Raw genomic sequence first — 18,011 nt, 5'->3', positions numbered from 1 at the left:
GGTCCCATCTCTGTACAAGAGATGACCAATCTTTTGACTGACTACAGAATATTACAACACACCTCTGCTAGACCTCTTTCTTACTGGCCTATAACACAAGCTGCTTCTTCTTTCCTTGCTTCACCACTTCTTCATGCAGCTCTTGGTTGCAGGACTTTAGCTGTAGAATCCTCAGCTGTCAATTTGAGTTGCCAGGTGCCCTTTTTTCCTGGTTCCCTTGTACATGCTGGTAGAAGGGAAGAGCCACTGCAGAGTTCCATTTCCAACATAGATTGGCACGAATATTTAATATGGTAGCAGAATTTAATTAAATGTGGGTCCTCTGTGTGATTGACAATTGGCAGGATCTGATCCAGTCTCTTGAGTGAGTTTCGTCCCGTTCGCCAAACAAAAGCTATGGGTTGAAGATGCCACACATCCAAGGTCATACAGAAGAAAAAGTAAACTAACTTGATTAAAGTGCAAAGAAATGATGCATATACTTTTTGGCAAAGAAGGATTTATGCACAGTAAGCTGGGTGAAATGTACAACCCTTGCCAGCCAGATCCATCTTTGAATATCTGCTACTCCTTACCTAAATTGGACGTCCTCTGCTACTGTATTAATGTCTGCTCAATATGTTGGACTTTTGCTTGGTCTTTTGGTCGCCTGGTAGCTTTAAGCATGTGCACTCGATGGTCCAACCTCTTGATGGAAGCTTTTTGCAGGTGACCTCCTGGTCTTATGAGGAAATAATGTTTAGTGTGAGAATCAGTGTCTCTATGTGCTTGAGGGACCAAATCCAAGGTGCTCGCCACACGACTGAGTTCACGCAACTTGTCCACTCAGTCACAGCTATATTAGAACAACATGGGCAAGACCTCCAGCAGGTACAGGTCAGGGATGATCCCCTATCACCTGGTTGTTGGATGCTAACAACAGGTTGTTGTTGTTAAGAAACCCCTCACCCACCTACCTGGTAGGTGGCATGCTTCATCATCGGGGCCCAGCTGATTCACCTAGTGCAATCCAGCTGTGCTGCAACGCCTGTCTACAGCGGAGCGGGATTTCTGGTGAAAGTGGCAGTGCTATGTGTAGTGAATTATATGCTAAAAGTACCTATAGGAAATGCCCTTTTTGAAACGTTTTAATAGAAGGGTCCTATGGCACGGATAAAAACATCAGCAGGATATATATGAGGTGAAAATGTACCTCTATATCCCTTTCAAAAAGTGTAGGTCAGTCACAGCCACACCAGTCCTGCTTTCTCACCCCTGCAGCGTAGCACAGCACACACACCCTTAGGAACATCTTACCACCGTTTAGTTTGTCGGTAACTAAGTGTCCTCCAGTTGGCTCATGAGTAATTGAGAGCACAGCGGGCTCCATACATTGGGTGGTTGGGGCCCTAACGGCTAGTCACTGCTGCTGTGGTGATGGTATGATCACAGCTGGCTGCCTCCGCTGCTACACTCCTGCTGTAAATAGCATTCAGAATGGCCCACAGGGAGCGTGGAGCAGGTTGAGACAGGGTAAGCTGGTTTAGGAGCCAAGGATTGCCCCATCTCACTGTGCACCCCTGAATCTCTTATGCTACAGTCCTCCATCGCAACTAGTCTCTGTCGTGTCAGCTCCCTTGGCGTCTCTACGGCTTAGCTACTCTGAGATGTCATCTGCAGTTCGGTCAACTCTATACTTTTGTCCCTCAACACCAGCAGGGAGCTACCATCACCAGCTTTGTAAAATAGTACAATTGTGCTGTGTAACCTTTGTTTTTCTTTCTAATTGAATGGCCGACGGAGCAGGAGCTTGCTAAGAGCTCCCAGTGCTGGGGATCCCACTCGTTGGATTTATCCCTGTCAGCACCCACCGCTCCGTGAAACCGATTACATGAGAGTAACAGGATTGTAACCAGCATATTTTTATTTATTTTTGCTCTTTCTACCTCGAACGGCGGAGGGCTGGAGCCAGCTGCTAGCCACTCGTCTCTCAGTCCGGATCGCCTGGAGACATCACCACCCTCAACGGACTGTCTCGAGCCTACGGAGGGTCGGCAGAGGTTCTGAAGCTCACCCCCTCCCCCCCGGCACCGGACTGTGGAGCCTACACGGAGGGCCAACGGAGGTTCCGAAGCTCGCCCCCTCCCCCCTGCACCGGATTGAGGAGCCTGCATCGAATTGTGGAGCATGCATCGGATTGGGGATATAGTGCTCCCATTGAGTCTCCTGCCTACGGAGGGCCAGGGGGCGATCTGAAGCTCCCCTCCCCCTCCCCCCCTACACCGGAGTGTGGATACCCTGCAGGGCTCTTGCTCCCGACAAGCCTCGATCCTATGGAGGCTCGGTGGTCGGCTTGAAGTTCATCCCCTCCACCGGTCTGTGGATACCTAAAGGGCTCCTGCCCCTGAAGCTGACAACCTCACCCTAGCCCCACCGGCTGCCGGATGCGGGACGACAACGCCATCCTCGTCCTTGCCCCACCGGCTGCCCGCCGCTAACCTCTCGCCTTTCACAGTGCCGCAGTGGAACGCAAACCATCGAGGCGCCGGACTTAGCCTCTAATGACCCCGCTAGGAGTATTTGCAGCAGGTGTCTCGCGGCGCGGTAAAGCCGCTGCTGAAGGTGACTACCGGTTCTGAAGCTAACCCCCTCCCCCTCCCTTGCACCGGAGTGTGGTGACACTATATGCAGAGCGGTTGTCCCGCTCTGCACAACGAATAGGGCACCGGACCCCTCCCCCACTCTCGACCTGAAGCAGGGACCCCTTCCTGAAGGCAACAGAGGACGCAGATAGCAGCACCGGGACACGACAACGCAACCCCCCCCCCCTCCCGCCCTCATCCAGCAGAGGAATGCTAACGGTCTTGAGGGCTGAGAAGGGCCTGGGACGCAGGTTGCTAGCAAACACAGGGGTATCACATTCTCGAGCCGCGGACCCGCGAGAGCCAAGCACAGCTCAACAAACAAAAAAAGAAGAACTTTTTTATAGGAGTGAATGAAATGTCACATCTACGAAGCGGAAGGGATCATCATCATCATGGTCTAAAGCAGTGCTCCTGTATAACTCTACGGGCAAAATTAACAGGCACACAGAAACTTAAGGTATTTACTTCTCCCACCCGCCTGCTCTCTTTTTAAAAAACTAACTTCCTTTTGTTCAAAATGGCTGGAGCCATAAAACTGTAGCAATAAATCCCCCACCTACCTCTGTTGTCCACGAGGCCCCTCAGCTTAACTCCTCCACACAGAGATAAGAATTCCTCCCAGCTAGACTTGAGCTCTGCCTGCTTAAACAGAAAGTGTAATCCCATCCCCGGTGCTCAAAGCAATAGCAGCAGACAGAGGACTAATATCCCTATCTCCCCTTGCCTGCATGGTTGTGAAGGGAAGCTGCTCTCCCCTGCTATCGAAGCAACAAACAGAGGACTACTGTCTCGATCTGTACTACCTGGCGGCCATTTTAGACTAGTCTCTATTGGACTTTAGTATTTTAGACTAGTGTGAAAGAATGTCTGCCTATTATTGTAGTACTATACTTCTACCTATATTTTGAACATATGTATCGCGCATCTTGCTACCTCATATATGAAAGAATGTCTGCCTATTATTGCAGTATTACACTCCTAGCTTTATTTTGAACATTTGTAATGCACAGAATGAGAATACTTTTTTTCTGCATTTGACTTTTGTTTGCAATTGTATTTTGTTACTGACACATGTACCTCACATATTTTTGACTACTCACTACTGTCACTTTCGACTCAGGTATTTTACTGCCTGCATAGGGATTTTATTTTATTCCAGTATATTATTTACATTATAGGCTATCACTAGTGACACTCACTAGTGTCTTCCTTGGCCCTGTAACTAGCGGCTGACAGCTTGTACTATCGTCCTATTTCCTACTCCTAACACCACAGCCTCTCTAAACTGGAGCTCAACGGCAAGCACACTTTTAGAATTAACTACCCCTCCACTCCTCTCTCCAAAAATGCCACTAAACGTTTTAAACACAACTTCTTGAGGTCGCACCCTGAAACACCCTTTGCCGACACTTACTTCTCACCGGGCAATGGAGCCCTGGATACGGATATCATCTTCCACACCTCACGCAGAGCCCAATGGAGAAAAACTTTCCTATCCCTACTCACAGTCTCCACCACCAGGAAAACAACTCATGGCCTAATTCTCACCATCACACCTTCCCACCTCTTCCCTGGCAGGTCTACCATTACTATCTACAATAACGGGATTGTCCTAATCCAATCCACGGACAAGAACCTGGAATTACTAGACAACCTGTTACCCAAGTTCAAAGAACACCTCTCCAAGCTGCGGACCCCCACCCAGAACTCCGCCAGCACTATCACCCCTGACGTCGCAGCCACCACCTACTACAATTCTACCCCTAGCACCCCAGTAAATGGCCCACCTGCTGTTAACGCCCCCCACTCCCCAAGGACAGTCACAAATAACTCCACCGCACATACTAGCAGCCCCTCTAACATGACCCTTCCTATCCCCACCCATACCCCCTCCATCCCTCCCCCCCCCGGACAGAACATCCCCCACCCACAACACACCACCATCTGAACAAGCCACCGCCCAAAGTTTATCCACCCCCCCCTCCCATCCCCCCCACGACAGACACCTCTCCCTCCCCATCCCCCTCCCCACTCCCACCCACGAGTCTCTCACACCTGACACAACAACTCCCACCGACAACATGCCTACATCTGCACACACCATCACTCGGAGTTTATCCACCCATCCCCCCCATCCCCCCCACGGCAGACACCTCTCCCTTCCCTGCTCCCTCCCCACTCCCACTCACAACTCTATCTCCCTCCCAACAAAAGATACAGAACATACCTCCTCCCTTACCTTAGCATCCCCCTCTCTCCCACCTCCTATTCTCAGCCCTCACTACCCTCCTGTCTCCCCCACTGTCCTCAGCCTTCACTCACTCTTCTACTCACCGGCACCGTCTCCCACTGAAGTCACTACCTATGCTTCCCACCCACCGCCTGTCTCACCTACATCACCCACACCCCTCGCCCACAAACACGCCCACACCTTGAATACCATCCCACTCATTAGCATCGCGGAACCCCTCAACAACGCTAGTATACCCGCCCCCCCGATACCCTGCCTGCTCTCCAGCTCACTACTCAACCACTCACCAACGGCTCTCTCCACCAACACCTTCCCCAATGACCCTCCTGACCTGACTTTATCCACCCTCCAACAAGTCAAAGAGGAAATATTACAAATCAAAAAAGACATCCACGCAATCAAAGACCTTCTCTCCTCACAGCCCAGTCTACCTCCCACCATCCCACTACCCTACAAACGACGCACCCTCCCTACATACCCTCGCCCCCGACGACACCAGCAATGGCCTACTATCCCCGTTCGCAATAATTCCCACCGCCCCCGTCGTGTTCTCAACCCCTTGTCGGACCGCGACCTATGCTCTCTCCTACGCTCTTATGGCCCAGGTCCGGTAAAAGACTTTTCCAACTCACACATCCCCATACCCACAATTCTTACAAACCCTCTAAGGCTCCCAACACTCAACAACAGAGGCTCCGTCCCTAACAACCTCAGAAAAGTTCCCCTCACACCAGAAAGCTCGACCACCCTTCTCTCTCCCAAACTCAAATGCATCCTACTAAACTGCAGATCGGCCCAGAGACATTCCTCCGACATCGCGGATCTCGTCTCAGATAGGGATTTGGACCTAGCCATTCTAACGGAAACGTGGCTCACTGAAGCCTCTACCCCGATTATGGACATACTAGTCCCCCCCAATTATCACATCATTAGGCTGGACAGGTCTCCTGGCAAGACGGGCGGGGGAATTGCATGCATTTTTAGGAGCAACCTCTCCGTTACTCAAGTCACCTCCCCCTCCCTTTCCTCCTGTGAACTCCTCTGCCTCGACATCACCAGTGAGGGCAAACAAGTCTGTACTTTACATCTCATCTATCACCCGCCTGGTGATAATCTCATATTCACCCAACAATTCATGGACCTGATCACTTCCAATGCCGGTCGGCAGACCACTCAAGTCTACCTGGGTGACTTCAATCTCCACTGGAACGATCAGAAAGAATAGTGAATAGTCTCAAAACTTTCCTCAATGCGCTTGACCTCACCCAAGTATGCGATAAACCAACACACGACAAAGGCGCGATACTCGATCTCATCATTGCCAAAGAGAACGCTACTCAACTGGAGGCGATTCTACCCTGCGATTGGTCAGATCACCACATTATCACCTTCTTTATCAACGAAAAAGTTAAACCTAACCCTACTCAACCAATCAAAACCAAAACATGGAAAAGGGATTTGAAGAATCTCAACCCCTCTACCCTACCTCCCCACATCGGCAACCTCCTCCTTCTCCCTTCAGGGGCCTCAGATGTTCAATCACTGACTGACCACTACCTTGACTCTATGAATACAATAATCAATGAAGTCGCCCCTCTGCAACTGAAGAGAGTCTCCACCAAAATTTCTAACCCGTGGTATGATGACAGACTCAATGACGAAAGGCGTAATATGCGAATGGCAGAGCGCACCTGGAGATCGGACCCTTCAGCACTGCATCTCAAAAAGCTTAAGAACAAGAGAAATGCCTACTTTAGGAAAATAAAGCGCACAAAGTCGGACTTCTTCAGCCGCCAGTTGGACCAAGCGAAGAACAGGCCAAGAAAGCTGTTCGAGCTAATCAAGACCCAAACAAAGGCACAACCCACACAATCAAACAGCACAACAAATGACACCCCACACTGTGAAGCCTTCTCTGCTTTCTTTAAACTAAAGACTGACAACATAAGAAATGACCTCATCATGGATGTAAGCCGATACCCCAACCACACCAGAATGGCAGACACTCAACCTAAAAACAAGGCATCCTGGCAGTACTTCGATACCTATTCGGAAGAAGCAATACACAAACTGCTCTGCACCTTAAAGCCCTCTAATCACCTCACAGACCCTCTACCTGCTAATGCTGTAAAAGACTTTATCCTCTTGCTCCTCCCTCTCTGGACCAAGATCATCAACAGCTCTTTGCAACAAGGCCACATTCCAGACTCCCTTAAGGTGGGGCAAGTCACGCCTATACTCAAGAAACCTACAGCTGATCCGTCTGACCTAAACAACTATCGGCCCATCACCAATATCCCCACCCTGGCCAAACTGCTGGAGAAATGTGTCCAACTCCAACTAACAAAACACATTGATCAATTTGACCTCCTCAACCCTCATCAATCAGGCTTCAGAGCGAAACATAGCACGGAAACAGCTATGACACACATAATTGATGACGCCCTCCAAATTCTGGATCGCAATGAGTCCTGCCTCCTCATCCTTCTTGACCTCTCGTCAGCATTTGACACGGTCAAACATGAGAACTTGCTGGAGCTGCTAAGTACTAGAATGGGGCTATCGGGAACTGTTCTCAAGTGGTTTTCGTCCTTCCTTCACAATCGGTCTCAGAGGTTCAAGATCGACAATGTGCTATCTACACCTGTGCCTGCAGATCTAGGTGTTCCACAATGATCCACCCTCTCCCCTACACTGTTCAACCTCGTTATGGAACCGCTCGCCACCTTGCTTCAAGCATCCAATGTTCAATTCCATATGTACGCCGATGACACACAACTCTATCTAAAGTTACAATCCCCGGAAGATATCAAACATCTGAATTCCACGCTTATTAACACCCAATCTTGGCTGGCCGATAATCACCTCAAACTAAATGCTCTGAAAACTGAGTTCCTACTCATCACACCCCCGGCGAAAATCTCCACCACCCAAACCTGGCTCAACAACCTAACAGCACTCAATGTTCAACCTACCATCGTGGACTCGGCAAAATCCCTAGGTATCACACTCGACGCCAAGCTCAACATGCAGCAGCACGTCAGCAAAGCCACAAAAGCAGCTAATTTCCAAATTAACACGCTGAGGAAAATTAAACCCTTCCTCCCGGCCAAAGACTTCCAAACTGCTGTACAAGCTTTAGTCATCCCTCGAATAGACTACGGAATTGCGGCCCTCAGCGGTCTCCCGCTATCCACAACAGCACCCTTAAGAGCCTCCCTGAACGCTGCCGCGAGACTCATTACTGGCTCTAGAAAGCATTCGCACATATCCCCAGACTTAAAGTCTCTAAAATGGCTGCCTTTTGAAGCCAGAATACAGCTAAAAATTGCAGTTATGACACACGCGGCCGTGCACCACAAGGCACCCAACTACCTCGCTCAAAAGCTGTCTATATCAGGAGGTTTGAGATCCAATAGGAGTACAAAAAATCTACTCCTGAAACCTCGTAGATTCCGGAAAGCGAAAACTTACAAGCGCTCCTTCTCAGGAATGGCACCCAGGATCTGGAATGCGCTCCCTCCTGAAACCAGGCTGATCTCCTCCACTGCACTCTTCAAGAAAGAGGTGAAAACAATCCTTCTGGCCAAGATCTCCTGATCGTTATAGATGTTGGTTCAGAGACTCTGCATTGCTTTGTATCACTGCTCACCCTATCCCTTGGCACTATACTCTACTTGCTGGGGGCACTACTACGCTACTCTCTTACTACCGACCAAGATATGATACACGTTGGTTTACTGATCCACCTGAACACCTCTGTAGTGGGATCAATGACTTGTGCTGTCCTATATTACTTCCTTACCTGATTGTATATGGATTGGTTTTATGTATGTTTTTATTATCCATGTTATTACCATGTTATTGACTATTATACTGTTCCCATTATCTCTGTTGACTCCTACTGCCCCTACCCTGTCTTTGTGAAGCGCTCTGATATCTGTAAGGATCCTGTTCGCGCTATATAAAACTTTGAATAAATAAATAAATAAATAATAACGCATCTCTCTCTGCCTGCTCAGTTCCATACATGCATTCTCTGTTCTATGCTGACTTTCCTTGCCTGGCCAACTCTCTAGCCTCTTTACCCGTCGATTCCTCTTCTCCTGCCCATCCTTCAGTATTTTACTCTATTCTCACCTGTATATCCTCTCTTCATCTCTATCATTCACTCTGTCCACAGCCACCATCTCACAAGACTTACAACACTCAGATCTTGCTTGAAACCTATTTCACCTTCCAGACCTTATCTCCTGTTTACTTCTACCTCCTATCTTATTATTCTCCTTACTCCTCCTAGCCCTGGCTACCCTCAACTCTTCAACTTGCATGGTTCCCTCAAATTCCACTGTTCCAACCTATACTTCCCTTTATTTTCCCCATTCCCTTCCTCACCCTAACATCACTTGTCATCCTTCCTGACCCCAACTCTTCTTCAGTCCCAACATTCATCTTATTAACTGCAATCGTCCTTCAGTCCCTACTACCACAGTCGCCTACAACAATTGCCATTACTCCATCAAAGACAACTGTGCAACTCTTCAGTGTCTTCATTAACGCAAGACCATTGAACACGAACCACACTAACATTTATGATATGCCAGATAGGGACACTGATCTGTCATTCATCGCAGCAACTTGGCTAAGCCATAACGCCTAAAGCCATAACGCCTACATGAAGCAATTACTGCTGGTTACAAAGTCCTCATGAGAAATGCGCTGTAGTAGTAGCCACTGTGCACAAAAGTTAATTGCCTACAAAACCCAATTCTACATCACTCCGCATCAGAATGTGAATTACTGCTTGTCCGGTAATCTCCTATAGCCCCTTCTCTTCTGCACTTCTCCGTCTCTCCTGCATTCCCCCTTCTCTCTAAAGTTCCCCTGCTACAATCTCATGTTTCTCCCGTCTTTGAAGTCGTTGTTGAAAATATCACCCCAAACCATCCCAATCTCTCCTCACTAGGTGGCTTCAAACGTGATCTAACCATTTCAGAATATCTGCAACACAACGTGGAATCGCTACTTGTAGTTTAAATGATCTCTTGCCCCCCCCCCCCTCCCCACCCCTGTATAACCTAGATGCTATTTTCTATCCCTCTGAACCTCATCACGGGTATTGGCAAACATCCAACTTAAACCTGAAGTTGACTAAATGCTGGAGCATATAAAAGTCTGGACTATGCCGCATTCTGTAATATTTGTATTTCTTCACTTACCAACACCCCCTCCAATCTTTGTTCAAAAGTTCTGTCATTGGCTTATCTCAGACCTTGACTACAACATTCCATCAAAAACCAGAATAACCTCCCATTGATGTCGGAATGCTGCTTGGCTCGCATCATGGCAGAAAACCCTTAAATCTAGAAAAAGAAAAGTACTGGAAAAGACAAACGACCCTAAGGGCAAACTGACTCTGCAGTACCACCAAGGAACTTCATAAGACCTTCACTGGTTTCCTGGACTAGATTGTTTAAAGAATTGTCGGTTTATAACTAGGAGCTCACATAGAGGCTATTCTTTTCTATCGGACATCCAAACAACTGTGCCCAGTTAGGAGCACAGTCCGAAACATGGGACCGCATTAAGACTACAATCAATCAATAAATCGGGGTTATAAAGCACGCTACTCACCCGTGATTGTCTCTCTGTGCTGATGGACTCTAATGGGGTAGCTGCACTTCTGCTATGGGATCTTTCTGCTGACTTTGATACTGGCGATCATCCCACCCACTACTGCAGAGACTCAATGTTTTGGGATTAAAAGCAAAGTCCTTCCCAGGTTTGCTTCCTTCCTGAGTAATAGAACCTGCATTCTACCTCTGCCCCTTTTCTGCTCTGACCATTTTTCCCTCCCATGTGGGCGATCCTCAGTGACCCATGTGGGCAAAACGCAAACTTTACTAAAACTTCAAAGCCCATATGAGATGCATTGCTGTGCCGTTGTTAATTGCCTCCTAGCCACAAATGATGAGATGCTACTGAATTAACTCCAATAAAATGCGTCAAAAACGGAGACATTAGCCTCTGATAAATGGACTGCTGTTCACCCGTCCACCACGGAGAGCGTGGGCCACATCCTAACCCATCATGCAGGTGAGGGATCTGAGCATGATCATGGACACAAACCTCTTTGTGATCCCACAAGTGAATCCAATTACAATAGGATTCTTTGTATGATGAAAAACCTAAGCCCAATATTCCTTACTCAGGCAAAGGTAGAGTCCACTGTCCACCTAATGCTTTCCTGTCTAGACCGTTGCAATGGTGTATACCTCGGAGCATCCCATCGAGTCATTCAGAAGATACAGAGAATCCAGAATGCACCTGCAAAATAATCCCTAACCTTTGTCAGGTCATGCGTTTCACCTGCTCTTCGATCTCTACACTGGCTCCCGTTGGTAGCTGTATTGTGTTCAAAGCATGGTGCATAGCTCTTTCTGCCAATTAACGGCTGAGGCCCCTGCCTCCTTCAGCAAATATTCCCCATTAATCACCAATCCAGAGGTCCTTCGATCTATATCGGTTCCTCTCCTATCTGTCCCTCCCACCATCAAATCTCCTGGAGGAGTTGTCAGCACAACCTCTTTCAACCATATTGAATTTAAAGAGAGCACGAAAACCCAGCGTTCCCCATGGTTATTACTAATATGTTACGATAAATGAATATTCGAATGCCTGAATGTGTTAATTCTCAGACTGGTCCTTAACACTTGATGCTTAAGCAAAGCGACAACGATGCCCCCTGTCTACAGACCTCATGACCCTTACCCAGCTCCTCTTTTATAGGTCCACCTACAATCGAAACTCTGCTCAACCCTGCATTTTTGAAAGAGTGCCCAGGATCCTAATACAAATACGAAAAATGTTCAGCCCCCATCAGCACTACAAAGTGCTATGTGAATGGTACAAAACAATACAATGAAGCAAACCTGGTGCTTGAAGAACTCCTTAAAAATGGTGTAACATGGTACAGGAGGCTGATTTTGTTAACCGCCAATCAAATGTCATGTATCAGAGAATTAATTCAAAAACGTGGACAACAATTTTTTTGGATTTGCCCTGTTTAATAGAATTAACAAAGAAATCATCAAAGGCGCTTGCATTGAGACGCATGTGTTTGTGCTTCCCAATTCATGGCTTTTAGTCCAGAGTTGTTATTTTATGTGAATTGCCTATATCCCACTGCGGTCCCTCGGCTACAGTCCCACAACTGTGCTCTTCTCCAGGTGTCTCGAGTTGGCATTCTCTTTGTGATTTTCTTTTTTCTTTCTTCAGTGCTGAGGCTGATTGCGCTTCACCCTGCAGACCATGGGCTTAATTAATGGTGTTTTCTCCATGGAGGATGTACCCCAGACCCTCCTCATGCCAATGATGAGCCGTCACATAGTTATAGTGCACAGGTGGTAGAGCACTTGTTCAGTTTCTTCCACTGCCATTGTACGCAGGTTGGCGGTGCACAGGTGATTCTATTTTATGTCGAGCCTCAGCTGGCACTTGGATTCTTCTTTTTTCATGTAAGTTTTCTAGCTTGAGTTGCCCCCATGGCTGCATTGGTGCCGGTTACTCCACTTAACTTTGTGGTCTCCACTGGTCTTATTTACAGTTCAGGCATTTGCCTGTAAATGAGTTTTTTCTATATAAACATTCTCCTGTTTATATGCTCTGGGTAAGCATAAACAGGATTCATCGCTCCATGCCTGTTTAGAGCAGATGACTTACTGAAGGGGCCTAAGCCGTGTCCTGCTACCTGTCCTTTTTAACCCCGTCTCTGCCTTCCTAAGGACGTGGCCCATTGACTCCTAGACTAGAGCCAGGTCTGGCTTCGATTCAGCTATTCATTCCCCCTCGCCCTCCCATGGGTGAAGTGGTGCCACGAGCCAAGCCTTGATCCATCTCCCTGCCCTTCTTACAAGATCTTTTTCTTCTCTATAGCCAAGCCAGGATCCCAGTGCCTTCTTCAGTCATAAGCCCTTATTCTTAATCTTACACTCAGTGTCCCTTCTCACCAAGTTCCATGTCCACTGGCACTTTGGGCTATATTGTATAATAGTGTGTGTTGGGGGCTGCTAGGTGGGCATTGCTGCACAGAGCTAGGCTGAAGGGACATGTTTTACTGCCCACTCTGGTTTGTCTGGGTGTGCCTTACATGATGCCCTGTTAGTGTACGAGGCAAGTGAACCTGCACGCATGCATGGAGCTTATTCGTGAAGAAGGGCAGGCCTACTGCAGAAAAATGTTTTAAGTATGGTGTGAAAAGTGTTTGGAAAGGAAAGCTGGCATTGGTATGTTTTTAGATTATCTGCAGCATGATACCATGCACCTGCCACTAGTGTGTCATTGTGGCATTCTAACTTGAACTAGAACTGTCTAACTAGAATGGTCAAGAGCGATTACTGCTGGACCTACGTGTTAGATTGTAGAAATGTGAGGTACTACCTATGTTGGTTGAGGTGTGTGAGGTCCTAACTCGTTGTCCGATCATGTTGCTAAGAACGAAGCGACGTCAGTATGCGTACTTTCTTTTTTTTATTATTTATTTATTTTTTCAAGACAGTTTGATGCCATTCAGCTTTATTTTACCTTGAAAACATGATCAGAAGCCTCTGCCTTTGGGATTGGGGCTCTTCTCTTTGTAATCTAGTCACCCACCTAGATCCTAGGTTTCATTCTTACCCTAGATTACATTAGCTGGATGTACATGTTATCCGAAACCTTTCAAACTTCTCAACTAATCGTCGCATTGTCATAAGGCAACCCAGTATATTTCCCTTTGATTAGTTTAACTTTCCTTTATTTTGCATTTGAGGCGAGTGCGTGTTTTTATATGCAGTTACCCAAAGGGGGGAAAAAACAATAAAATTACGATATCTTTCCCTCTCTTTAGCCATGTCTTTGACTCTGTCTTCACATTAACTGACTCTGCACCCTACCACTCTGTAGTACTGTCCTCACACTTTTTTATGGCCTTTAACTGCTGCATGTAAATGAATCAGAAAAGGGGGTGGTGATGGACAGAGCATCTGAGTTAAACAGAACACTCATACCCAGTCAAAAGATCAGGGCTTGATCCATCACCGTTTTTTAGCTCACTGCACCATCCCAGCTCAGAACCTGGCTATATGCAAATTAGTCTGACCCTGGCCCAGTGCATCATGGGAACAGGGCAGACCAAACTACCAAGCCAATTCTTTACTGGAAAGGAAACAAGCTTCCGGGGACCGGTTTCTGGCATTGCAGCCGTCTTCGGCCCAGCTTGCTTGAATCCTGATGGTGCAGTGAGCAAGGGACTCATGTCTGAGCATACCCTGCCACTCCTATAGTGCATGTAAATGAAGACAGCCCAGAAATAAGCATTTCGCACTACCAGGCTATCTTCATTTACATGTAATTGCAGACCCATTTGCACCCCCAGGGGGATGTGCCCGACAATTTTAAGATCTCTAATCTGTATCCATAAATTAAACATACAACTAAAGTGGCAACTAGGAGTAAGAGTTTTGACAGCATCTGAAATAGAGCAGGTAGCGTTTCAGCACTTAATTTGTAAAGCTTGCACCACCCATTGCTACTGCCAGTGCTGCCAATGACAGTACCAACACTACTACCAATCACTCTGCTACAATGGTGACATCGTAGACCGTTTGAGGCCCCATACGCTATAAGAATGAATGATAAACAATGTGTGTTCTGCTCATTTCTGAATTACACAAACAGTGCCACCATGTGGCAGCTGTCATAAGTGTCATTGCTGACAATTAAGTGGCGATGCTGTGCAACAGGACCCACTGGCTCAAATTAAGCACTTAGTCTCAATGGCACGCAGAAGTGACTAAAACCGTGCAGTGTACTGCCAATTCTCAAGGCCAGCATCCCAGTTGCTGGTTTACAATATAAATAAAACGACAGGCTCAGTTTGAACTTCTCATGAGCAACTGAAAAGCCGCTAGTCTGGACCAGCTAAAGTGGACCAATCATTGATCAGAATTACAAGGGTGAAAGCAGTGATGGCCCTTCTCACTGTATTACGTTTCGTTCATCACAGTCTGATTACAAATGGAGGAAGAATAGCACCTATGTGTTGTAGCCAACTCCAAATTCCTTCATTGTTACCGCTTCCATGCTGGAACCGCGTTGAACCAGAACCGAAGAGCTTCGCAACAGCAGACAAAGATCACCTTCAGTGTGGATCATGGAAGATCCCCTTCCCTGTGATCATAAAGCTTTCCAGTTTCTAGCTTATTAAGCTCTATATGTTACTGCAAAATAAATCATTGACATTTGTGCAAAGTAGCAAGAGTGTTACAACCTGCTGTGTAGTCGAGCTGAGCGAGAATGCAGTCTGTACTCCTCTCTTAGCCTCCACTCCAGCTTGAAGTACTCCGGGATTCCAGGGGTTCGCACTTCAACACATGAATCCACATGCTCAATTTACCCCAAAATCCTACTTATTCGGTTTGTATTGTGCTTGTACTCTACACCGGCATCTACATCACATTAGCTTGGGTTTTGATGCGGCTACAGGGCTTAGATCCAGCTTGTATTACTACTTACTAAAGGGCTGGATGATGTATAGGTTACACTTTAGCTTGGGGTTGGTGAAGGCTTGTGATAACCCTTGCCTCAGGGTTGAAGGCAGTTTCCGTTAACTTTTGACCTGGAGTTGAGAGCAGCTTACAGTTTGTATCCACATTTCCGCTTCCTGTAACCAGAGAAGTGTTGGATCCTGGAGGGGGCGTGCATGGCTGAATGTAGGGGAGCAGTGCAAGACCATAGAGGGAAGCAGGAAGGTGCCACTGGGTTGGGCTTTGCTTCTGCAGTGGTGAATGCAGTAACATCAAGATGGCATGCAGGGAAGAAGGGGTGCACGCGGTGTTGGTTATGGTGTAGCTGCAGTGTGATTGTGTCAGATGGCTCGGAGCCTCAAACAGTGCAACTGGGCATTAGAACTCATGACCCTTTGGGTATTTGAGCTCTGGTGGTTGAATACAAAGTGTAGTCAGTGATAGTGCTGTGCCTGTCAAAGCTACAGAGTTACGCCATTGAAACAAGCTATTCATTGAGTGGTTTGCAAGAGAGGAATGTTTAACCTGCATTGGTAAATAAATCTGATCACTTGTGTGTGTGAATGTTTATTTTATTGACTAAGTTCATCAAGATGTATTATGTATGCTAAGTCCGTGCATATCACACATGAGGTGATTGGGATCTCAGGAAATACATAGAAAAGAGAAAGGTGGCATGAATGCATCTACCCTTAGAACAATGATGCTGGTACTAAAGAAAAGAGCCAGGTTTGGAGAGCGCTTAGGACGATAAGTTGTCCGTGAATAGTGCAGGTGTCAGGAGGCTGTGTTGCGTGGCTTAAGAGCATGTTTATCCGGCTAGGAGTTATTTCATTGGAATTGGAAGTCCCTCCTGAATTCAAATGGAAAGTGAACATGTCACATTAATAGAGATGTGTTTTAGTGGCATGTGTTTGGAACTCATACACCTAGCAAAAATCTGATGTTGTATTCAGCTGATTTCATTATGACTTTAGTACTACAGCTTATAAATGCACTTACACATTCCTGTTCCTAAACGTGTATTATCCGCTTGTTCATTAGCAAGATATGCATTATTATGCACCGAAGGCAAAAGGTGTCCACTTGCACTAACACATGGTTTGATTTCAATTGGTATAATACTTATTCCTGCACTAAAGGAATTGTATTTGTCAATCATCTTTTGACAAAATAAAACAATTTTATGAGCTTATTTACTGTAAGAATTTGGGCTCAATGCAGCATTTTTGTGGTTCTAGTGTGACCACTAATCCTGCGGCCATGACACCCAGCAACAGTATGTTCGAATGTCGACTGAAATGCACGTCACTTATGCGCTCTGCTCTTCTCAGCTTCTCCCCCCAGGGACCAGTGTGCTGCGAGCTCTACCGAACCTACCCTGTGTTGTGCAGGCCGGTGCCGCCGTGTTTAGCCGGGGCTGCTATGCCGGAGACCAGCATGCGGCTCTTTTGAAGGCTGTCATGTCGTCGTGCAGTTTGTGTGAGGAGGTTCCAGAGTCCTACATTGATATCCACACGGGGCTGAGTGGCAGCGGGGTGGCCTATGTAAGTATTGTGAAATAAGGTATGTCCTGTCTGCAGCCATACTCAACAAGGCGTCATTCCCACAATAGGACAGACATGGGATTGGTGTCTGCCCTTTGTGGTATCTGCAGATTTCCAGTCTATCAGATGGGGAATTTCAAATGTTTGTTGCCACCCGGTGAAAAAAAACCGTACTCCTGTTAAAGGATTCCCATTTGTCTGTATCTTCTGCAATGATGCTTTACAAAAAGAGATATCCTTATGGCTGATGCATATTGTCTCTTCTTTGTTGCTGAGATATGACAATAGTGAAACTAAATATTACGCCACTTTTTATATTCTCTTTATTAGTCTCTTTCGTTGTGTAACTATCATTCTGCTCCATGTAGCCTTTTCCTCATCAATCCCCTCCATCTGACTCTTTTCTTTCTGCTGAACACTAGCCTCTGATTGTTGTACCCACCTTGCCGCTCCTGAAATTCCTCCTGTTACTGATGTCCTATATTGGTCTCTCCATTGCTAACCACTTCCCTTGTTTTGCGTATTCTCCCATTCCCTTCAAGGACATATATCCTTCTGAAAGCTAAAACTGCCTCTTCTTGCGCCGTGCTATGCGAGTTGGGAGGAATGGAGCTACATTGCAGAGGGAATTATGTTTGGGAAGAGCTGGAGGCAGGTGTACCCAACACACACAAAATGGGGACTACAGGCAGCAGTGCAAGGATGGCCCTCAAAACAACACTTCGAGAATCCATATTTAAGGACAGCTACGCTACCCAAAGCTGGAGAACCTGTATCGAACACTGGTGGTCCGAATGTCTACACGCAGAACACTCAAATTAAGTAGGAAATAAAACCGCACGGCAGACTATTATTTGGCTAGTATACGGGGGAAGAAAAAAGCAAACTTAACCCAAAGTTATTACTTATGGTAACTTGCTAATGTACATCAGTCCCTAACATTCTCTTTAATGAGAAAAACTATTTTAAAATCGATTGTCTAGACTCCCCACCTCCCAGTTTGAATATTGTCTCCCTATAGCCA

The 18,011-nt window shown here is 46.8% G+C and overlaps 1 protein-coding gene across 1 annotated transcript in view; it reads left to right on the top strand.

Annotated features, from left to right (window-relative positions):
- Positions 1–18,011, top strand: part of PYCR3 (pyrroline-5-carboxylate reductase 3) — a 62,781-nt gene that overhangs the window by 25,079 nt on the left and 19,691 nt on the right. Inside the window, exon 4 of the mRNA XM_078686646.1 lies at positions 16,775–16,987. Coding sequence (XP_078542772.1) covers positions 16,775–16,987 — 213 coding nt within the window. The remainder of the gene's footprint in view (positions 1–16,774; positions 16,988–18,011) is intronic.

This window comes from Lissotriton helveticus, chromosome 4_1 (genome assembly GCF_964261635.1).
Source record: "Lissotriton helveticus chromosome 4_1, aLisHel1.1, whole genome shotgun sequence".
Lineage (NCBI taxonomy): Eukaryota > Metazoa > Chordata > Amphibia > Caudata > Salamandridae > Lissotriton > Lissotriton helveticus.
Note: the sequence above shows the minus strand (reverse complement) of the source record. Positions and strands in the feature narration are given on the sequence as shown.